General features: G+C 35.9%; 1 protein-coding gene across 5 annotated transcripts in view; it reads right to left on the bottom strand.

Moving 5' to 3' along the window:
* The window catches only part of KDM7A (lysine demethylase 7A), an 89,099-nt gene that overhangs the window by 18,466 nt on the left and 46,170 nt on the right, over nucleotides 1–24,463 (bottom strand). For 2 of the 5 annotated variants that reach the window (XR_003533735.1, XR_003533734.1), the window contains exons 11-21: nucleotides 23,379–23,468; nucleotides 22,307–22,516; nucleotides 20,702–20,826; nucleotides 20,027–20,184; nucleotides 16,268–16,365; nucleotides 13,879–14,027; nucleotides 13,533–13,741; nucleotides 11,315–11,400; nucleotides 10,060–10,336; nucleotides 8,880–9,326; nucleotides 7,425–7,490 (exon numbers count right to left, since the gene is read on the bottom strand). Coding sequence is in view for 3 of the 5 variants with exons in the window: in XM_027680525.1 (XP_027536326.1) it covers nucleotides 9,232–9,326; nucleotides 10,060–10,336; nucleotides 11,315–11,400; nucleotides 13,533–13,741; nucleotides 13,879–14,027; nucleotides 16,268–16,365; nucleotides 20,027–20,184; nucleotides 20,702–20,826; nucleotides 22,307–22,516; nucleotides 23,379–23,468 (1,497 nt within the window). In the remaining 2 variants the exon portion in view is untranslated. Of the gene's footprint in view, nucleotides 1–1,657; nucleotides 9,327–10,059; nucleotides 10,337–11,314; nucleotides 11,401–13,528; nucleotides 13,742–13,878; nucleotides 14,028–16,267; nucleotides 16,366–20,026; nucleotides 20,185–20,701; nucleotides 20,827–22,306; nucleotides 22,517–23,378; nucleotides 23,469–24,463 lie in introns of those variants that run through there. The other 3 variants (XM_027680528.1, XM_027680525.1, XM_027680527.1) reach the window with 3 other exon arrangements.

Here is a 24,463-nt window from a genome sequence, read left to right on the forward strand (position 1 = left end):
GATCAGTGATTTCTTTTTATGTTGTTCCTAATCTTTTAAGAGTCCTTTTCAGTGAACCACAAGTCTGGCACAGAACGATAACTCAGCTTTTTCTTCAAGCCATGAATTCTAAAATATAGTAAGAGTTAACATCAGTGCAAAAAAAAGATCAGAAACATCTGAATGTCCCAACTAAGTGGAAAAGAATTTAAATAAAGTATTTTGAGAGTATTGATGGCACTATTTCATTGTCAACTGAAATGTACCGTAAAAGAATTAATGAAGAAATTCCTTAAATCATAGCTACGGCAATAATAATAATGTTATTGGAGTTTGGTAGCTGACATTCTATATTGTTCAAAATTATTTGAGATAAGAGGCAACAGAAAACCAATAGCAACATAACTGAAAACAGTCTATAAGATGCCAGTGCATAGCAGTGGCCCTGTATTGTGAGTACATAAAGTTTGTGTAGAGAGGAAATGTCTTACATGTGAACCATGAGTGGTACACATTAATTCCCACTCTTCAAACATGTCAGGTTTTCTACTACAAATCACTTCCCCTTACAAACCTCACTCATAAGGAGACTGTAGGATGCATAAAATATCTTTCAGCTTTCTGTACAAACCTTAAGTGAAACCCTCTTAATATTGAAGAAAATGCAGAAACAGTGGCTAAGTTAATTTCTTGTAGCACCAGAAGAGGTATGTTATATAGTGTTTTCACATTTTCCCAAAGCATCTCACTAATACCTTTCTCTGAGTGGCTGCAAAAGCCTGGGGAGAAAGCGATCCTTCGCATGCCATGTCCCATTTAATGCTTGGCCTCCCTCCTAAGACTATGGCAATTCAACCTCACTTGTGGCACTTATTTTACGACAGGCACAGCTGTCCAGCAGTCTTTGCAATATGATCGACTGATTTTGCAGTAGTGCACTGCACAGCTCACAGATTTTTGTCCCCCCTCCCAGTGGACCTGAGCTGAATATGGACAGACTTGGAAGCAAAATGGTTCCTCTCAATGAGGAACCGCATCTGAGTCACCCAGTTCTGATACCACTTTTAGGGCAGCTGGCATGGGAAATACCCTATGAATGCTCTCCTTCAATAGGTGCCACTCAGTGGGAACACAGAAGTCAGCTGCCTCTTGAGGAGAGGCACTTCAACACACGGGAACAGCTCTGTTCAGTAACTATTTCATGATGGAATTTAAAACTATTTCTACAAGTGCTGGTTGAGTACAGGAAAATCCTTACTGGGCCAGACCTGTAATGGAGCTATTTGAGGACCTTTTATAAAAAAGTAAAAGAAAACTCCACCTTTGTAACAAGAAATCAACAACTTAAGAAGGAAGCACATGATTTAGTATCTTCTTCAAATTAATACTAGTCTGAAGTTGCCGCCAAGTTAAACCACATTTCCACAGCCCAGATCCTATTTTAGGAGACCAGAGTAGCAGTTTATGTGAGAGTTTTGTTGACTTTTATCTGAACCAGAACAAAAAGCTGGCTTGTGTCTTTACGACTTATCACCAAGGTGTACAATTCACGGGCAAATGTTTCTTCCAGATACATATCACATTCTCCAAGAATGGGTGGGAACTTTACTCAGTCATTGCAGCAAAACATTTCTTACGAGAAATAAACTTTAGGGCAAAGCATCACAAACAAGCAGACTCTTTGTATACTGTTCTTTTAGTTGGCTTATATGTTCCAAAGTAGAGTATTTTTTCCAAGACCAAAGCAAATACAGCAGAAGCAGTACAGATAAATAGATCTATTAAGCCAAACACAATTCTTCAAAAATTTGCAGTATTCTAAAGACTGAATATAATTGGCTTCAGAGAAATCAGACTTTAGTCTAGACAAAGCAAAATGTCCCAGTAGCCAGCTGTTAGGTGGAAAACTATGAGCTCTGGCAACGACAGATTTCATTCACTGTCTTGATCACCAGCTGTTTTTTCTGCACGTAAAAAACTTTAGTCATTGATCATTGTAGAAACAAAGGTGTTAAACAATCCTGGTCATATCAGAAGGAGGAACAATAACATTCTGGTTTTACAGTTTCAGTCCTCATTAACTTTTGGCTTGAGACAGTTGGCATTACTTACCAGCACTAAAAGTGTAATTTCAGGGGTTCCCAGGACAATTACTTCTAGACAAAGAAAAAAAAAAGTTTCTATAGAAACCAACACTCCGCATGATTGACTTCCACATATTCATGCTGCTAGTCAGGTTTCCATCATCAATCCAAAGTTCTATCTAAACAAAACAAACTGGAAAAGGTTTGGTTGAACGTGTTAACTAAAGAGCCACCAGCACAAAAGCTTCACAACTTAAGGAGGTCAGGACAAATCCTCTAGAGAAAGAGTTGAACTTCACTAAATGGACAGAAAATCAAGTCTGTAGGCACTTTACAAGGGGGTACTTTACCTAAAAATAGAATACTGTTGATTAAAAACCAAAACCAGTAACTTTAGTCTTCAGATACCAAGAGGAGTATCTTGTCCATTCCCTGACTTTAGAAATTCAATTCTTTTGTCACATTTGGTAGCCTTGAAATCTTTAAAATCCATCTTTCCCTTAGGAAAGAACAATCCAGGTAAGTATTTCCCATCCTCCGCAAACAGAAAAGCAGACAACCAGAAACTCTGACTTTTAATGGAAATACATCTCCAGCTGCTGAAGGCTATCCAGTAGCACTTAAAGCAGCACTTGAGATATTTCATGTTTTCCAGTGTATTATCCTATCAGTCTCTAAACAGCAGTCACAGAAAAAATCTCTGAAGTGTAGCTGGCAAAAAACAAAAGGACAAATAGTAAAGGTGCTGATGTAGGTTTTTAGATGGGTATGAAGCTTGTATTTGTGGCCCACTGAGGAGCTTTCTTAAGTCTATCACTAAGACCAAAACATTACTATGAGCAGTGAGTTCAGTGTGACAAATCCAGATGAGTCTGTCTGATGGATATGCATAGATTGTAGCATTGCTCTTCAATCACAGTGATTAAAACCTTTTCAAAATACATAGTTGCTCTGATAGACAAACAGCTCTTTCAGATCTTTGGCAAATCTTGGGCTAACCAAATTTAAAATCAGTTTTAACTCATTAATTTAAAAGATGTAAAGACATGTCAAAATACAATGGGAACAGATTTCCAGACATATAAATATTTCATCTTCAACACCCGTACTTGATTCATGATTTTTCCTCATGATTTCTTATGCCATTACGAAATTTGCTTTTAAAAAAGCACAGAAGTTTCTGCTTCTAAACTCTACAACACTACCATGTTTTAAACTTTAGGCCACAAAACTTTCTAGTTTGTTGAGTTTTTTAAAACTGTTTCATTAAGCATTACATGGTTTGATGAGGTCAGCATTCTTGTCCTTTGTCTGTAAAGCAGTTGGCACAATGAAGTCCTGGTCAATGAACAGATCTCCTGGTCATTACAGTCAACCTTAAATTCTCTGTAAACTAGAAGCCAAGCTAAAAAGGAAACTTGAACAGCTGAACAGGGTTCTCCCATCAAACACCTTTTGGCACCTGGTTCTTCCAATGCCATTGCCACGTCATTTATCTCAGGCTCCCATAAAATGACCACTATTGGAATCTAAGCATCATCACAGCACTGAAGCAGTTCAGTAGCACTGAGCACTACGCGCAGAAGAAAATGCATTACGCAAAGCTGTAGTGTGAGACAGTAATGCTTCCATTACCCCCCAGCAGAGCACCCACATGCAAACACTGCACTGCCACACGGAGTCAAAATAGGGAGCACCGACAACTGTAAACCAGAAGATGACATGTGGTAGGAAAAATCAGCAGAGAAGTCATCCAGGATAAAAGCAAGTATGTCTAAGCACGTGAAAGTGTGAAAGAGAAAGCTCTTCTTCCAGAAACTGCACACACTTGAAGGAAAAAGAACAAAAAAAGAAACAATAAATCAAGAGATGAGTCAGTCATCAGCAGCACGAGACAAACCTGAACAAAAACCAAGAGCAAAAACATGTAAATACCATTTGACACCCTTCTTATAGATCTAATAATATGACGAATCACAAAAACTTCCACCTCCTTTTTATATTAGGATTCAAGAACCATATACACATCTTCACAAAATGCATTCAGTTGCCCTATAATATACTTGGATTGAAATGAAAATTTGCACTTTGAATAAATTTTAAAAAACAGTATGAGAATATTCCCTCACATTTCTCCACAAAATTTCTTCTTTAAATTGTGACAAGTAAAGGGCACAGAGATTGGGCCTAGGAAAGCATTTTTCTCCTCATGATATTTTGTACACTTTACTCTATTTACACTGAACCAAAAAGCAGAAGTCTGAAGAAATTAAACGCTTTAGAGTGCTAAAATCAAAACATAAGCAATACAATTTTTTAATTTCAGTATTTTAAAGTACAGAAAGTGGAAACTGAATATCAAATACAAATTTAAACAAAGCCACTTATCTTCCCCTAGAATAATCAATATGAACTACTTATAGAAACTTACAAATTTAAAGTAAAATCAAAACAAAATAAATACTGTACATACACTTTCCCTGCCTGCAGGCAAAAGAGGATGGGAAATACTGTTATGAATTGAAAAAAATGCTCTTAAAGCTGCAGCATCCCATTTCCCAGCCAAATACTTAACACAGTAGTGCGTTTCTGTAAAAAGGAAGACACACATACACCGACCCCTACTGAGCAGACAAGCTAATATTTTCAGAAACATTAAGAAGGAAAGATAGAAATTAGACTATGAGAGTAGAAAAAGGAGAGGAAAAGACAAATGGGCCAGCAAAACATTACTACAAAACTAGTAAATATAGCCAAGAACTAGCCCCTTTTTTTTCAAATTCCATGTTTAAAAAAAAAAAAAAAATTCACCCAAGCATTGGCAGCAATAGACATTTCCCAGCAGAAGTGACAATACATATCAATATAATCTCTTAAAGTGATCCCTTTCATTCCCTTCCCACAGCATGAAACTCTTATGGCTTAATTTATATTAAAAGTAGAAAAAGTCTTTTTTTTCCAAACAGAAATGCAGCCTATGAAGAATATGCATTTCCTTATCAGTGCTACTTTTATTTCCCATCCACTGCATGACTTATCACTCATAGGTTCCCACAAAGAGGGTTACCAGGGGTTTTTTTGTTGGGTTTATTTTTTGGAAAAAATGGATGTTGCAGCTTTTAATCTTGTTTAACAACAAATAGTAAGGCCCTTGGTTCCATTTGTATTTCTTCTGTGAAAGAGTAGCTCTGGGATCACTCAACCCCAGAACTATAAACAGCTTTTAATGGTCTGGAAGTATTACGTGAATGACTCTGGAAAGACACAAGATTTGGGGTCATGGTGGGAGTATGAAGAGATAGGTGGGCACGTGGAGCCTAAACAGGGCACTAGTTACCAGGTCATTCTAGTTTAAGTTCTGCTTAGTCTCCACAACTACCAAAAAGGGGGTAGGCCAGATTCTCATCAGCTCTGGCTTTGAAATCCTGCAAAAATTTTCAACATTTACAACTTAATGGCCTCGTGAATGAAGGTAGCTTATGCCTTATAGCAAAGCCTAGGGAAAGCTGAAGCGTGTAAAATGTTATAATGACACTGTGCTCTCTTACATCTCTACCAAAGGTAACACAAGCACTTCAACCACCAAAAAAAATAAAAATCAAAACCCCCAAAGCCTCCCATGTGATCAGAAAACAACAGCTTTAACTCTCAACATCTAACCCTTTCAAAATTCTCTTTAAGAATGAATTAATGTAGAGTATTACAGGTTGCATAGGTAATCTACCTCAGAGGTCAACAAAGGCTACCCTGTAGCCAGGGTTTATTAGCAAGTATAGTAGGAGAAGAAAAGGGAAAGTTGCTGGAAGAGTCTTTGATATAGTTTCTAGGTGGTCTTTCCATGTTCATGTTTGTTTCTTTTTTTTCCATTGTAGGAACATGAGAACTTAAGAGACTGGGAAAACCCCTACAATATTTCATTTCCTATTGTTCTGTCTACAAAAAAAAAAAAAAAAAATTTATGCCAAATTTAAGTTCCCTGACTTTTCAAAAAAGATTATCCTTGAAAACGAATTACCATAGCTGGCTTGATTCTCTGTCGTCCAGCCAGTGTTCCCTACTCCCTCCCTCTTCTACCCCAAGTGAGACAGTAAGGAAGAAAACTGGGGTATTTCTTTCCACTACAACAACACAAGGTTCAGTCCATCTACAGAAAGATTGGTGCAGTAGTGATTTCATCTAAAACACAATAAAAATATCCCTACAAACAAGTACACAAAACAAGTGAGGTTACCACATCCTCTTCATAAGCTACCAGGAGACTTCTTTTTCCCCTTTTGTTGTTTTTCTTTTTTTTTTCTTTTTTTTTCTTTTTTTTAATACTGCTCATCATGGCAATTTCTCTTAAATTACTTGTTCTAAGGTGGAACATCAGATTTAAATTCTGCTGGAAGCATGGATTATCTGAAGAAAATGCGAATGAACCTCCGCCTGTTGACAGCCTGTGAAAAGACTATTACATAAATTCATGACAGTGGAGAGCCACTTAGAAAAAAAAAGGTAGAAAGTAGAGTAAAAGAAAGAATAAAACCAAGAAGAAATAATATATATGGGTCCAGCCATATCTATGTTCCAACAGTAAGGTACAGATAAATAATGTGGATGGTCAAAAAGAGTCTCTGTATAAGCCAGTCACATGTACAAGAAAGCATACTCCATATTTTAAAATTCCTTACTCCAGATTCTATTCTGGCATACTTTTACTTCAGATAAAAATCTGCCTTTAAGGAGAGAGAACTCATTCTTCATTCTGCTCTGAATCTGATTGCTGCTCTAAACTGGAATTTTCTATTATTAGAAATGGTTCAGTTAGCAGGAAGGAAACAGTTTGGTTCAATATGCTAAAGCTAAAACAGTTTCCAAAGCCTGGCAGGCATTTGCTCAAGTTTAAACACAGAGAAAATTTATATGGATATATAATTTTAACTAATATTGACAACAATTTCTTTCTTTGACTGACTTTGGTGAGAACGTATTAGAAGATAGTTAAAATATTCTCTTTTAACTATTTCCTTCTGGAAATCATAGCACCTGAGAACCACAACTCCTTATAGTAATTTTCAGCACCCTTAGAGTACCTCTTAGCTTATCTTCTTCTTCTTAGAAATCCTTTGTTACCTCCTATTCCCAATATTATAGAGGTTGATAACTTGTTTTACATTAAAGAAGAATAAAAAATTTAAAAGACAGAAAAAATGCTTTTGTGAAACATTAATTAGCAAACAAAAAAAAAAGTAAAAAAAGTCACCCATACAAGTCACAAAACAAGTCAAGTCAATATAATGTAAAAGTTGGGCTGCAAAAAACACTCCTGTAATTTTCAAGCCCCAGATGAAGTAAAGCCATGAAAGCTACCTGACTTACTTGCAGTTTCATTATATTTTGATGCTTCTCCATTTAGAAACAGGATAGTGCTAACTGGTTTTGATCCTGCAACAATTAAAAACACCTGACATCAGAACTATTTTCATAAATTTCTACAGGCATTCATGATCTAGCCTAAACAAAAATAATTCTGCACAAGTACTCTGGAAAGTAAAACTGAGTTTTGCTTTTAAACTACAACAAGAGAAAATTATTCCAGTATAGAATATGGAGGAAGGAAAAACTGGTGTGGAAAGTTAAATCAATTTGACAACTTGGACAGTGACACAGGAGTATTTCTACTCTTAATAACCAAAAAACCCCCTAACCAACCAACAACATTGTTTTCACTAGTATATTAATGTCTACATTTTGGCTGGACCCTACAAAATGCCCTTTTTCCAGAATCAAGTAAAGGTATTCCCCTTCATCCCCGTCCCTCAAAAGTTAAATATTTAATTTTATATTACAGAAAAATACAAATTTTAAATCAAAATTATTTACAATAATTCAGAAAGGGCATTTGTTATCAGCTCTGTAAGAAGCCTGACACAAATGATCATTCTGATACCAGTAAGCTACTTAAATGCTTATATATGCACCAGTTAAGACTTTGAATTGGCTGTCTCACCCAGCTTTGAAAGCAACACACATTCTCCTGCTTTCCTGACTCTTCAGTAAAATGTGTTTAAAGTACAATAATAACATTTTTTAATGCTTCTTCCATGCTACATTAAGTAATATGCCAAATCTTATGACTGCAATGTATATCTTATGAGTTGTTTCAGAGTAACTGTTCTGAAGAAACATTTATGCTAACTTATGTCCCCGTTCCTCCAAAAAGATATATTGGGTTTTCCTCCTTTGTACCAACTCTTAAATAACTTGTACAAATACAATTTCAGGGACCTTTTTCACAGAAGAAAATCATCACAGACAGATCATCAGGAGGAGTAGTATGCACTCAATTTTGGAGGAAAGAGGTGCAGTTTAAAACAAGCTAGCTACTAGACTGACATAAGAAGATTCTTCTGTATTTAGGAGTCTCTTCTAGTCCATTAAATAAATAAATCTGATAATAAAGAGGACAGGTCAAAAAATAAACAAGCTTGCAGAGAATATGCAACTTGCAAGTCAACAGAAGCCCAGCCAATAGCTTACAAAAAGCAGGAAAAAAAATAAGATTCCATATGCCTTAATTTAAAAAATAATTATTAATGCATCTCATCCCTATTTAAGACTATAACCTGAATATCAAATTTAGGAGTCCAGACTAATCACAATTAATGTGGCTCTCCACTGCACCAAACACACATTATCATAACAATTTAAAACTTTCACATTAGTAAATCTAAATTAATAACCCCCACAGAAAAAGTCTTCCAAATAAATAGTTTTTTTAAATGAATTTAAAAGTTGTGAAAATCTATCAGAAATAAATTATTGATAAACCACCTTCATCATCTTCCCCTCATTAATTAGGTCAGAAACTACCAGCAACAAATGATATTCAAGCCCTGATGAGAGACTATTTCTCACAGTCCATGTCTCTCTGAAGATTTCCCCGTTCCCGTATGGTTATTGCTGAGCAGGTGTGGCACAGTGAAAATGCAGCATTGGGTTGGGTTTTTTTGTGGGTTTTTTTTTTCTTTTTTTCTTTCTCTTTCTCGTTTTTGTTCATCAGGCAGTGTTTTAGATGGTACATGCAAGTCTGCTTCAAGCAGAGGAATAACAGCAGCTCCAGGCTCTGTCGACCTCAATACTGGTCTGTGTAGGAAAGACAGCAGTAGTAGAAGTAGCAGCTACATTAAACAAAGAAGCGTGCATGGCCATTCCGGTTCAGCTTCAAGATCTTCCCAAGGCGCTGTTTAGCAGTTGCCATTCCTTTCTTTGGACGTTTGCCTGAAAAATGAAATCAAGTGCTTTAATCAGGAACTTCAGAACAAGCTTTAGTCGTTGTAGAACAATGATGAAACCCAGCGTTCAAGCTGAAGCAGGCAAAATTCTCACCCGAATCAGTTTCAAAAACAAACAAACAAGCAGGGAATCAGAATTGAAAAAATAACCAGGAACCGTTTTCCCTAAACTCTGGCTAGTATTCTCATAAATAAAATGATTATATTATTTACAAACCTTTCTAGTCTGTAATGGGCAATGGGTGTAGTAGGAGAGAACTTAAACTGAGCTTCCTGAATTTTACACAAGTTATTCCCTTGAGTAAGTTACAGAATATAAACTAGACACTGAAAACTAAATAGTATGCTCATCAGACTATTTCTGAAGTGTCAGAATTATTAAGCCTTCACTTTGATAAGGAAATCTGATTCAGGTCAGTGTTTCAGAGAATAGTTGTGTCTGTTCCCTGTAATAAATGCACAACAAATATCCTGTGCAATTGCAACTATGAAAGCTTCATCTGGCCACACAGCCAGTTAGATCTCTCTTAACTCCACCTTCACACATTCTGTGCCAAAATCTAAGTGTCCACAGTATGCTCACTTTGTATTTTTCCTCAAGGTCTAATCCTGTCCTTTACTCAGTTTCTGCATCTAACAGCTCTTTTTAAAGTTTACCAGCTCCTTTTCCTAGTCTTTTTCTCCCCCTCCCCCGACAAGAGGATGAAGATAACCATTACCTTTTGTTGCCTGGTTGCTGATAGGGGGTGGGTTTGATGCTGGCCTCTTTGTTGGATGAAGTGGTACAGACAAGGATGTTTCACCATACGGCCTGTCGGGGCTAAGGCTGCCATCACTCAGCTGACATTCTCCTTGAATTAGACTGGAGTCTCGTGTGTATTTGCCATGCTGAAAACTCAAGCTGTTGTTGTGGACTATGCTTCTGTTTTCCTGAACCTTATAATTGGCTTCTGATGTACCCTCTTTCTTGATATATTTTTGAGTTTTATTTGCATCCTAGTATGGAAATGAGAAGAAAAAATGTAGAGGTTAGTACCTTCTGGCTACAAGTTCACTCCAGTTTTTCTAATTCTAATTTGTGTCTTTGGAAAAGATATTTCAGTTCCACTAGTATCTGAACACTTTACGATTCCATCATAGATACCTCTTAAAAATAACATACAACATAGTCTCTGTGCAATTTTTTCCATATGCATTTAAGGGCAACGCTACAGATTAATTACATATACCAGTGTATTTACTACTTAAATAGGTAATTTGGTTTCAATATTCAGCTGATAAGACAACAAATGCTAAATCGGGAATTACCGAGTACCATGTAGTTACATATTCTTACCAAGCAAACACTAGAAAGCATGCAGTTAAAAAAACTGTGCTATTTAATGGCTGTAACTTTGCAACTTTAATTGTTCTATTTAATTAATTATTCTAATACTTCTAATACAGACAAGTTTAGAAATACTAAAAAAGTTCAGATTGTCAGAAACACAACCTATCATTCCTTGCTGGATTCCATCTGGATATCAGAAAACAAGAATATTCCTACCTATTGGCTGTTGAAAGGTTATATCATTTTGGCAGTACCAATCTCCTAAGCAAGTATCTTTATTATAAATACTATCAACATATTCCACTTGTTCTTAAGCTCTGGTTGGGAATAATAATAATAAAGTGCTTCCCCAGTTAAACTGAATGTAAATTCATGCTTTTTGAATAAAGTATTTTTGATTTTTCAAGATATTGCCCTGACGCCTTCATACTAGCCAGTATGAAAGAAGAGAATTTGAAAGCAAAAAAAACTAAACAACAACAATGAAAAAAAGCATGACAAAAATATAATACCCAGTTACCAGAACCAGAAGTATCTATCATCGGATATGCAGTGTGGCAAGACCTGTCTACCGTGCCTTCTGTACTTACACCTTCATGATCTCCTATAAAAATGAGTTCAAAATGTTTAAAGCACTGCTTTACCTGAGGGGTAATCCTTGAAGCTTCATTTAGGTGTCTAGTCCATGCTGAAGTTCCCAAGTCTCTTTCCTCTTCCTTCACAGACCTACCTAAAGAGAAGTTCAACAAGCCTAAATTTTAAAATCAGTAACTAAGAATACAAAGGTAATTTTACATTTGAGTGACTTAAACAAAACAAGAAAGAAAGGAAAATCCAATGGAAAATATTTCCTGAATACAAATTAAAATTTACAGCTGCTTGGTTCTACACACTACACTGGGAAAAAAATCTCACAGCACAAATAAACCTAATTAAGGATCAATACACCACAGTAAGAAGGTCAGACAAATATAATCTTTCAAATTTCAAAGCCCTGATGTTGAACACAGCTTACTTGCTTTGTTAAACTGCAGTTTTCTACCATGGCTTTGTATCATGAGAAGCTCATAGAAAGATGGACATTTCATTTTCAGGTATTATTGACTGTATTTTTCCTAAGCACTGATGTGATATTCAGGTGCAATATAAGGAAGAACTGTGCTGATAGGCCTACAGAAGAAGTGTCTGCATTGAAAATACATTTGCAATACAGTTAACTTGTAAAATTAAGGGTATCCCAAGACACCAATTCAATTTGCATTTATAGAGACTGAAAGGTTTTATGAAACCTGCTAGCTAACAAGCACAGTTTCGTCTTCACCTGTGTAGTTTGACAGATGTACTGGGTCTGGCTGGAACAGATTTTTTTCCTAACAGTCCATATAATGCTGTATTGTAAATTTGTGGCTGAGCCAGTGTTGATAACACACCAAACTTTTGACTGTTGCTGAGTAGTGCTTGCACAGTGTCACAACTTTCTCTTTTGCTCCTCTGCTCACTGCAATAGGGTAGGAGTAGGCAAGAGATTGGGAAGGCACATAGCCAGGACAGCAGACCTGTATTGGCCAAAGGAATATTCCATACCACAGAATAGACACAGAATGTTATGCTTGGCAATAACGATTGGGGTAGAGGAAGAGGCTGGCGGAAAGGCAGTCGAAGGCAGCCCCTGACTAGAGACTGACTGAGCATCAGTTTGCTTGAAGAAGGTAGTGAGTGATTGCCTTTACACCACTTGTTTCTTTTCTCCTTTCTTCATTTACTAAACTGTCTTTATATCAATCCATTAATCTTATCACTTTTGCTATTTCTACTCCCTTCCCCATTCCACAGTGGTGGGGGAGAGAACAAAAGGCTGTGTGGGTGCTTAGCTGCCGGCCTGAGTCAATCCACCACAATCTGGAAACCTGAATCTTACGACTTTCATGAAGTTACAAAGGTGGACAGACACTGTATGTGTCTGTGTGGTTTGCTGGTTAGGTTTGTGTTGGCTTTTTTTTTCCTGCTGGTTGTGGGTTTATTTATTTATTCATTTGGTGGGTTTGAATAACCTACAGCTTCAGTTACCAGAACACAGTGCATGACATCACATTAGGCTTTCCTGTTATCTATGTAAACAAATATCAACATACTATCAGTTCTTTGAATCAGCATCGTGCTTGCTGACGGGGTTCTATTTGTTTCACATCAGCAAAACTATAATCCTCTTCCATTTCTCCCTCAAGCAAAGAATGTTCACAAATGATGACTTTTTCTCTGTTCCAATAAGTGATTTTGATTCCTTTGAGGGGATTAGTGTTAATGTTCTCCTGTCTTGCATTCCCAAAATGCATTTAACAGATGTTTGCTTTCCACAGACATCAAAATGCCACTGACAAAAAAAATGACCTCTGAATTCTCCTCTTTTAATGCACTGTATTCATAGCAGAATTTCAGGAGTAAAGCCAAATATGCCTTCCAAAGACACATGAAAAATCACCAAGCAGATTCCTATAAATATCTAAGCAACACACTTGTCATGAAAGCTGCAACCATGAAGGTTCTGTCTTTTCTGAAAGAGATTACATTTTCAGTCTAGCCAAAACTTTGCCAGTCTTATAAGGATACTGCAAAACTTTTAGATGGAAATATTTAGAAGGGGTATTCTGATGAGAAGCTAAGTTTGTCCCGGTTTTCAGAAGTAACACTTATTTTTTATAGAAAAAAACAACAAAACAAAACCAAAGAACACAGCTTTAAATGTCAGTCTGATTAAAAACTACTAATATAAAGACTACAAATCTAAAAATGTAAATTTAAGTGCTTATGCTGAGCAGTCTGTCCAAAAGCAGAGAGCAGCAGTGTCATAGTTCAGACACCTACCACATTCTATTGTTTTGTGGCTCTGAGATGGCTGTCTGTCTTTATGCCGACTCCTGGCGTAGCTTCTGTGTTCCTGAAGGGAGGTTCTTTTATTTGTGCAGTCTGTGCTTTGAGTATGACCTGGTAAACATGTAGTATAGTGCAATCCTGCCATAGAAAGCATGCCCTGAATAGCTTCTTCTTCTGTACTTGTCGAGGTAGGACATTCCCTAGAAAAAAAAAGGAGTAGTAAGCAGTTCAAAAGAGAATCCTCTGAAGGACTGATTTTTACATTGGTATAAAGTAGAACAATAAATATACGTGAAAAGGTCTAACGGTTTATAAAAAATGCCCACAATGTGCTTACTTTTTACTGGGAGTTTCATTTCTGGATGGCTTCTGGGTATTTTGACAAAGGTCTCTCATGACCTTAGATTCCTCTTTGAAATTTGATGTTACTTCCTGCTTCTCTTCATCACCTGAGCTTTCTGACTCCTCTGTGGAGGAATCCTTCTGCTGAAACAAGAGGAAACAGAATGCAGAATGGTCACCAGACCCCCTAAATGGAGACGCTACTTTAATTTATGCTAAGTGAATAATTCAAAAGCTTTCAGGTCTAACTTTTTCACATATATAGTATTCAGAATGCAGTTGATTTGAATATAGCAACTGAGATGATATACATCCAAATTTTGTAATACTGGTGAGGACATGTTCCAGCAGTATAAAAAGCATTTCCAAAATCCATGTTCTTACAAACCACCACAAATATTAAACCATATACAAATTATTGTATTCTCTTTCAAGAGAGCACTAATTCAAGGCAGAGGAAAAAAACCCAGAAGTGTGGTTCCAAGCAGCAGCCAGAACTGATGCATATTACATATAACAGGACACATTCTGCCCCAAATAACTGCTTCTGGTTCCTGCTCTCACAAAATCTAACTTGCAGCACCACCATCTCTCTAATGAATGACAGAAGCTCTCAGGTAAATCCAGAGCACAGCAGGAACAGAGACACAACAGCTGTTGTCTCTCTTACAGTGGCAAAGCCTTCATTTCATGAATGAAAGAGCTTTTCGGCTCCTGCTGAGATTACAGCTTGTATGGGCAGGAGCTTCTCAAAGGTGGAGCAACCATATGTGACTCAATATGCCTTTACATGAAGCAAGGGCTACCATACATATGTTCCATCTTGGTAATTCAGATTAATCTATTTTCAACAAGTACAGAGAACATCACAGTGTTTTTTTCAAGCCAAGGAATATGCATAACACTCAATAAAAAAGTGTTGAAAGTGGAAAATCGGAACATGGATATGTTCTGATCCTTCAAGACTGACATCACTATCATCAAAAACGGAACTGGCATGAATTAAGTGCATTGCATCACCAAGGGATATTTTTATACAATAGTTTCATTCACAAGAGCAGCTTGTTAATCTTTGACACTTAGAAAGTGACACAAATGGGCAATTAAATTATAACTATGATTCAATGTTAGTAATAAAGGCATTGTTTTGCTAAGATCATCTTCAGCACAATGTAACAACATTAAAGGATTTACAGGAGCTACTGAGAGAGTTCATTTTGGATATGTCATTACAAAAGACAAACTCAAACATGCAGAAAAATTATTCCATTAGATATTAGAAATTAAAAAGCAGAAGAGAATGGGAAGAACTAAGAGAGTAAATAGCATTAATATAAAACATTCATTCATTTACAAAGTCATCCAAAACTGGCTACATTCTCCTGTGAAGATGAGATATATCACTTTTGAGTAATTAATGATTCTGTGTCTTAGAAAAGGAAACCTGCTGACAACAAAAGTTGCTGACAATGCAGTTTAGACCAGAAGAAGCCACATCATGAAGATTCCTATCATTTATTCCAACATTTAGATAAAGTAATGATGAAAGACAACAAATATCAAAAAAAGATCTTGACCACTATGGAAAAAGTAGGAATTTGAAGACTTCTTATAAAGTTTAATAATAGGCTGAAAATTGAACGAAAGACCAAAGCATTAGCATTTCAGAAGCATGAAACAAAAATCTGAGGTAATCACTCCACCCTACTGCTAACCAATAAAAATTGAAATTACTAAGTCAGAGCAAAATTTGCAAACAAAAAAAATAATTACAATATTTATATATGCATATGCACATTGTATTAAAATATATGCCTGCAAATATGCATGTGTTTGCATTTATATTTCATTTAGTTCTAAAGAAATCACTACAATCTAGACACTCAAATGGAAGACTCCCATTTACTTCCAGTAGTCTAAAATACCTGAAGAGGATTTAGCTGCTTCAGTTTATTTAAAAAAACTGAATACCTGTAAAATTGTTTCCAACTAATCATGTACTAAAATGAAACTTGTGTGGTAGATACTCATAATTCAAAAGATACAATTTAGAGTTTTTTTAAAAGAAATAAACAAAGCAACTAGGATCTAACTTTTCTCAGACTGCTCCTTCCAGAACAGGGCTCATACCCTGCCAGCCTCATTGCAATGACAATGGAGATCATAAAATTTGGTTCAAGACAGCATATCTTGTAATTTTTCTCAAAACTAGAATAAATGAAGAATGAGGCAGAACATTAAGTCTGACATATTAACTTGAACAAGAACTAAATACTTTGTTATTACGGTTTTAACAAAAACTTTGACCATACAAATTTGAAATGTGTAAGTAAAATTATATTTAATGGCTTCATTAACTTTTGTGACTTTTTTTCTAGCTATACCTGTGTAGTGCAATCAGGCTCAGATTCTTCTGAATCAGAAATATCAGAGTACTCTGAGGATCCATTCCTGAGTTCTGATTTCACACTTTCAAAGAACACTGCAGAGAGAAAAATTAAAATATAAGACCCAATATTTATTACATATAATATTTAACTATTATTTTCAAAGTAAAAACCAAGAAACATATATCTAACTTTTAAGCATCTGCAAACAAAAGCACATCCATACACTGATCTGGTTCACAAGACAATTCTGCTTAGAACTATAACGAATTGCCTACTGCTGACCAATAGACTCCTCAAGCAATTGACCGGATGAAGGCAGGAAGATACATCAGGTGCCGCAGAAGCATATATTTTTTTCTCTCCCATAGAGCACATACTCCACAGATGGCACCTTGGGCAATTTCTGCCCAAGAGAAGTGGCTCTCAAAAAGCATTAATCAGAAATAATGTTCAATATTACTTTGCCTTACACTCTCTGAACCTGGAATTTCCCTGTTTAAAAACAAAAGCAGTTATAAAGAAACACTAAACATGGAAGTCAAATGATATTAAGTGATTTAAAGGTAAAAAAATTGCATTATTTGCAATTTTACTTCCATGTCACAATTTACTGGAATATTCTGCTTGTTTTGTGCTACTACAGAGCTGCCAATCAGCGTTAAAATGCAGACCTGTTAAATATTAAAGTATTACTGTGATGATACTTGCATTGTCTTTATCACAGAATGACCTGAAAAGGAAGATGAGGAAATAACAACCTTACACTTGCTTTTTGCTAGTACTAAGGTAAAGAACTAATAAGAGAATAAGATGTCAAAATAGACATCAAAAACACTTGCATATGACAAAATAATCAATCAAAGCAGCTAACTAGTCCACATGGTTTACTTTAAGTGCTGAAAGAACTCAAACATGAAGCAGCTGAGCAGTTCTCACAAGCCTGTATTCTTAAGAGACAGCATACAGCTCAAAGAACCACAAGTAGGAAACACATGTCTAAGTGTTTGGAATCCACGGCTCGAGGCCAGTGAGCTACATGTGTACCTGTGTCAAGGATGCTGGCAAAAATCTTGATTAAGTACAAATTTGTTGAAGATGACAATATGCAGTTTAAGTAGCAGAAGTTTTTTGAAAAAAAGGCAAATAGAATTAAAAAAATTATGAATATATGTCAAGAAAGTAGTAGCTAAAGAAAGCAACATCGCTTTTAAAGTACTTACAGTTTCATACAAAACTATGCTGAAGGAATGAACACAAGAAAAGTTGAAATGTTGGTTTGCTTTCAGCATAGTTTTACATGAAACTACATAAACAATACACGATTCTTCCTAACTCTAATTATGCAAGAACAGAGGATGTATCTGTAACCATATATACACTGCAATTCTGATAGGGTTTTGCTCCTATTGAAAACTGTGGCAAAGCTCACAAATAGGCATCGAATATATTTCAAGGGTATTATTAATTTCTAAACACTGCATAATGGTAATTATTTTTAGAGTCAGAAGAAAGCTAAATATGAGACTTGTTATCAGAAAGTGAATAAAATGAACAGCTGGTACCAAAAGCTAGAAAAGACTAATTAAACTTCAGAAAGTGTTAGAAAGAGGAATATCTAAACACATTAAATGAGCAACATCATTATATATGAAGATAAGCTAAATAAAGTAATGCTTAACATATGACAATAAAATTAATATTTTAAATTACTGCAGCTCAAAACAACCCAAGGAATTTCTGATGATAACTCAAGTCTTTGGCTCATTTCAAAAAGGCAAACAAATTCTAGGATAAGCAACAGCATGCATGATACAGAAAACATCATTTTATAGCTCAAAGAATTTTCCTTTAGACTACTGCCTTTTCCAAGAAAAGTTATGGTTCTGTATGCTTCTAGAGACTGGGAGGAATACTCCAGAAATCAGGTGAATGGTAGGAGTCATTATCTCTAAGATCAGGCTAAGCTGAATTTAAAGAAACATCTTAAATCACCTTCCCTTCATCCACACAAAGTATCTTGCTCTATTAAGCACAGCACTTGATCTTTGTCTCTCTGATAACAGTGAGTCACCATTTAAAACTAGGATCTTGGCATGACACACAAAGCTCTACAGAGCTTGATCTGTTTAAAGGCATCTGTCTGTGGACAGTGCCTCTTGGCCTTAATCCCAGTAAGCACAATGGAAGTTGGAAACTGTTATAGAAACAGGTAGTTCCTTTTATGGAATTCTCTGCAGACAATACCTTTCCCTTTCTTTCTCTTTAGACTCTCAGTTAAGCTAAAATAATCAAACATAGGTAATCTTTATTAAGGAAGTTTGAAGACTCTCAATCTTCAATTAAAAACATTAGTGGTAGTCCCAAGTACTCAATTTCTGGAAGAACAATCTCAACATTCACTTCTAGTTCTAAGTACATTTCTTACATTTGGATACCCCCTGCCATATTCATTCTGTATCAAATAAGAGCAACAATTTTGAAGAAAATCTACCATTTCTCTGTATGATTTAATCTTTGATTCAAGTGCAAACTTTACTTTAATTTACTTAGTCTGCTTTTGGAAGTGAAAAAACACCACAGTAAGCCTCACTCAACAAGCTGTTTGCCTTGTTGTTTCATGAGTACCCAAGAGAGATCTCTTTCACGTACAGGTTTCTTAATACTGTCCTCTGCAACGTTTGGAAGCATAGTAAGGAGGGATTATAATTTGCTTTGTTAATGAAAATAATTACATATTTTATGCAGGTTGACAGTGGAATCAAATGTTGTTATGAATTGTTGTGCAGGAAACTCAGAGAACTGTAAGTCTCTAGAGGAGTCTTATTATCTTTTAAGTGTTGACTTCAGTTTCCTAGTACGTACCCTTTGAGCCCTTCTAAGCTCTACTGTGCAAGGATGTGACATTTATAATTAAAAAGAGAGCTGAGCAGTTATGTCAAGGACCAATTTGTCACTGCACACAGAGTGTGCGATTAAAAATAGGCACTGACAACAGGCATTCAATAGTGATACTTTACTAATACACTGTGTGATCGTCACTGCTGAACACTTGGCAGGAAGGTTTCAGGCTACAGAAAGACTGAAAAAGAGTAATTCCTAGTGAAGGATGATTTAAAGTACTGGAAAGTGGGGTTGAAGTTTTTCACAAATAACCTAAATTCTTTCCCAGTCTTCCAAAAGTTGAAAGTGTAAGATTTTATTAATGCTAAATTATGTCTTATCGCTTGTATGCAATAAACCTACTCATTATCAAAACATACAAAATTGTATGATCAAGTAGGTAATCATCAAATGGAACAGAAAAAGCGAAATATAAGATAGGTTTAAAATTAGCTGCGTGTTACGATCCTTCATTCTATACAGTGAAAGATGTGATGAGCTTTTCACACTGAAGTGTATTTGGGTCAAAAAAAAAATAAAATCAGCAGTCTTATATTATGAAACAGACCAAAAGTAACAAACACTCATGCAGAACACTAACCAAACCTCCACTCTGAAAAATGCTGTACGTAGTATTCCAGATGGCACCACCATAAAAAGTGAGTTTTACTTTTCGTCTCTATCCTGTTGGCTTCTGCAGTAGACAGATAATATTTGACGAGTGCTTTGTGTAACTTCTAGTATTACTCCTCTGATTTATTACTTTATCCTCTTTATATTTTGGTAAAATTTCAGTCAGACTGACCAACAGTCATTAGACCCTTTTCAAGATCATCAGAATGTTCAAGCGATAGCACTTAGAGACAATCTTACTGTTCAGTGGTTTCTGGCCATCTGCATTCCCTTCTCCTTCAAATCCTGAGGGCTGGTCTTCTACCTTAACAGTCGTCTTTTTCGACCTTGTCCTGTCATCTTCATCTTCACTGTCTGCTGTGTAAAGACTGCGATCTGTAAATGGACGTCTCTCATCTCTGTCTCAGTAGTAAAGAAAAATTCATATTAATCTTAGAAACCTGAAGCAATTGCTTTCCTTTCATTATTTACAACATGCTCTTGAGATACAACAGTAATATCCTCTTATGCTCATCTCTTCATTCAAAATTGTACTTATTCCCATTTTACTTCCTGTACAACTATCATTTCCATAAAGATATGAAGTTTAACACCAGAATACTTTTAAAGAGAATCACTCTAATAGATGGATATAAAAAACTGTTTCTACTTTGAAGCATTCCCTTCAGTACAGACCCAACCAAGCAACTGAATGAAATGCTGTAACAAAAGAACCTGCAAAGAATCCCCTCCACTTCACTCCTTAACCATGGCTCCACTAGAGGACAGCAGACACAGACATTCCTTCCATACTCCTAATATGGATCTTACTGGTAAAAAGAATTCAGAGCTCCACAAATAAAAATGTTACTAACAATTACCATATTCCAGACCATAATGACTACAAAAAAGTGATCCACAACCAATCCTTTATACCTAATTATTCTTCCATTTGACAGCAGGAGACGAAGATCATTGTCTTTTGTTCGCCACTCAGGTACTGTAGAGGACGGCTGAAAGGGCTTGTTAAATCTCCCATTCAGTTTCGAGCCTGCGATATCCTAAAGAAGTAAAAGCAATGTTGCTTATTATTTATTCTTATAAATTAAATTGTTTTTTTCTGCACTCCATAAAAGCTTAAACTCAGCACTAGGATGGTTACCACCTGAATAACCAACTGCAGAAAGCTCAGAAAAAACGTGTTGGGATGTAAAAAATTTCAGAAGGTGACTGCACCTTCTCCTTCCTTGAATCATCTATACTCTCCTGAAGCATCTGAAACAACTACAACTTTCCTGTAATACTCCTTTTATGTTTCCTTTGGAGAAATACCAGTAGAGACAGCCAAGCCAGAAGTTGAGCTTGGAACTGATATGGCAGCTCCAGGATTGGGTATCTGGTCCCTGAAATTAGTATCTCAGAACTAATTTAGAGGACAGTAAAACATCAGTAATGGAAAGTAACCTGGAAAGTATGCAGAACTTTCTTAGCTCACACTTACATTCAACATATACTCTGAAGCAACCAGCAGTGCAGTTATGCCCCAAACCAGGAACATATAAAATAATTTTTTTTAAAATCTCTGTACTGATAGTGAGCATTATATTTCTATGTTGAATGACAAAGACTAATTCTCCTAAACATTTGTTTGCAGCAATGCACAGCATGAGTTAACTATTTGTGGCAAATTTTAAATTCAGCTTCCTGTCTTTGGGGGCTAAAATGAACGTCTCTTGTTCCATGCCTTATGAAGATCAATCTAAAGACCCAAATCAGTATTTCTCCACTATGAGAGTCCATCCTCTCCCAGCTAAATTTGTCAGCATTGCTTTTACTCAAAAAGCTACTTATTTGCTTTCATAAAGCTACTTATTTCCCTTCTCTTAGTCCTTCTTCCACTTCTGCTGCTGTTCTTTGAAATAATGTCATCAAACCTGAAAAGAGGTATTTTTCAAGAGAGTACTTTTCACTCATTTGCTCTATGATATCTTTGTAATACAGCCACAAAGTTCACGGCCCCACTATAGAGACCAAAGGCATCCTGAAGCTTACTGGTAGGGAGGCACTGTCATATAGGAAATAGGAACATGACAAAAAAACAAGGCTAACCAAATTACAGTAACCATAAGAACTATACAGAACTACTAGAAACAGCTATGTAAAAACACAGAGAAGCAGGCTGGCTCAGAGCCTCACCAAATCAAGGCTTTGCAAGCTCCCTTCTTCAGATAATTGATTCAAAGTAGCACTTGACAGCTACAGGAAACTACAGTAATTCAAAAACTATACTTGAAGTGGGTAGTGGATTCAGGGCATCCTCTGAACCAAAATTTTGCAGGAACCTCCACAAAAAAAATTATCACAGAAAAGAGATATTCCTATCAGAAAAACTCAAAAGAAATCAAACCCAAATCTATCCATGTTTCATATGACAAAGAGTCGTAGTCTGTATTCTTATGCATCTTTAAAGTGATTCCTTATCAACAGATATTAGAAACCTACTCTAGGTTTTGTTTTTCTTTCACGTAGCTTAACACTTGCCTCCTCCCACGGTGACATCTCCAGCCTTTTCAGTACCTCCCTAGTGTGGAGTTCCAGGATGTCCAGATTAGAAGGAGTTTTGGTAGCATGGTCTCGCAGCTTCCTCACCCTTCGTCTGGAGTGGTGAGGAGAAGCTGTTTCATGTGAAGATCGTGAAGTTGGAGACACACCAAGAATTCCCTGAGTTTTGACTAGTTTGCTGTTTTCCTCCTGCAAGTAAAAACACATTTTAGAATAGTCTCAGAGGAATAAATTCACATATTTAAGTGCTGCCTCTTGTTCAACTAATAAATTTAAATTATACAAATAATTGTTAGACCTTTTGGAGAAATAGTACATATTTCACTTGGATTTGATGAACAAAGCTTAGTTCTATTGCACCTCCTTCCCATTAGGGGCTTTTGTGCTATTCCATAATAGTGGTGCTTAACACCAAAAGCTACCACCAAAACATACACTTTTGTTCAGGCAGCATTGGGTAGACCTGTATTGTACTCAACAGATCACATCTCAGATCCGTTCTCTCCACATACAAATGTGAGAATTTTCCAAGAATCAATATTCATTAAGGAATAAAGGAGCAAAACACTGGTATGTACAAGCAATCAAAAACAAAAGGAAGGGAAAAGACACCCCCACTGACTATGTAACAAACAGCCACAAAACAGATGAGGGAGCAAAAGAGATGACAACTGGACCAAAAACTAACAAACAAGTGGGTAGGAGAAAGGAATATGCACAGAATTTCAAATTAAAGTCTTTAACAACACATTAACGGTAATTATTTTAAGAATTTATAAGTGAGAACATTTCAGAAACACTGACTTATAAATAATTTCACCATTAAAATTTAAAAATAAATTAAAAAAAGCCATAAACACTCACTATACATTTTCTTTATCTCAAATACCCATAGCTTAGCATTCGCAAGAGTTTTCCTCTTGATCTTCTATTATTAAATGAATGTTTAATAAATTAAAAGGTGAATACGGTCAATTCACTATAACTCTATGGAGTTCCCTGATTCAAAGACTTTTTTCTGCAGGTTTACGTAGGTTGCCTCTGTTCTTACCTCTACAGAACGAATCACTTTAGAGAGCTCTTTGATGAGATGCCCAGGCCTAATGTTGTCTGGAATTTCAAAGGCATGTTCTGTTACAAGCTGCATGCAAAGGGGGAAGAAAAGATACTTAATTAATTTTTTTCAGATAAAAGCAGAAATAATAGGAAATAAACAAATCTACAGGGGAAAAAATAAAATTAAAAAAAACCAAATAGATTCATTTCTGTAATAATGACTGCAGACTTCTAGGATGATACACAAACACACACACTGAATCTTCCAGTCCAAGCTTTATCCCAGATATCCCTCAATGTCTCCAAGAATCCAAAGAAGAGGTAACAAAAAGCCATACTGACAAACAACTTTTTTTACCCTCAGTACAGTAATCAGCTTCTTTTTTTCCTTCAGCATGGTCAGCATAGAGCCATACTTCAGACATTCATTAGAGTCGTGACCTTCGAAACTAAAGACTTCAAAGCTAAAGACTAAGGGAATTTCACCATGGCAAAAATTTAATCTAAAGAGTAAATCAAGAAAAATCATCAGTAATCAAGACATAGATTTTTAGACATCTTTCTGACATCTAATATTTAAAAATTACCTTCTTAGCTTATTTAGAATCTAATAGATTGCAATCTAATAGAATGCAATTAAAAAAAATAATCAGTCCCTATAACAAAATATAGAAAGCCATAAGAGTTTATGTTCCCTTTAATCCTCTGAAATCGTATCAGAGACAGATTTCATATATACACACACAACCAATCTGAGTCATTCCAAATGCTCTACAGTTAGATCTAGTAAAATATATGTTTAATATTTTGTATGTAGTTTAAATGTTTAAATCTCAAAACACTTTCAGTTAGAATTAAACAGACAAAACAGCACTCACACAGACCAGAATGACTGACATGAATTCTGCTATCCCTTTAATCAACCATTTAAATGGTAAAACATCCCAAACACTTTCAGTTACCCACATTTCAAAAATGAGATTCAGCAGCAAAATGATTGCTAGAAGCAATTCGATACTGTATGTGCATTTCATTGAACCTGGCTTCCCCTCAGTCATTAAAACAAATGCTTTCTCCCCC

Source organism: Neopelma chrysocephalum, unplaced genomic scaffold (assembly GCF_003984885.1).
Source record: "Neopelma chrysocephalum unplaced genomic scaffold, ASM398488v2 Primary Assembly neopelma1_59, whole genome shotgun sequence".
Lineage (NCBI taxonomy): Eukaryota > Metazoa > Chordata > Aves > Passeriformes > Pipridae > Neopelma > Neopelma chrysocephalum.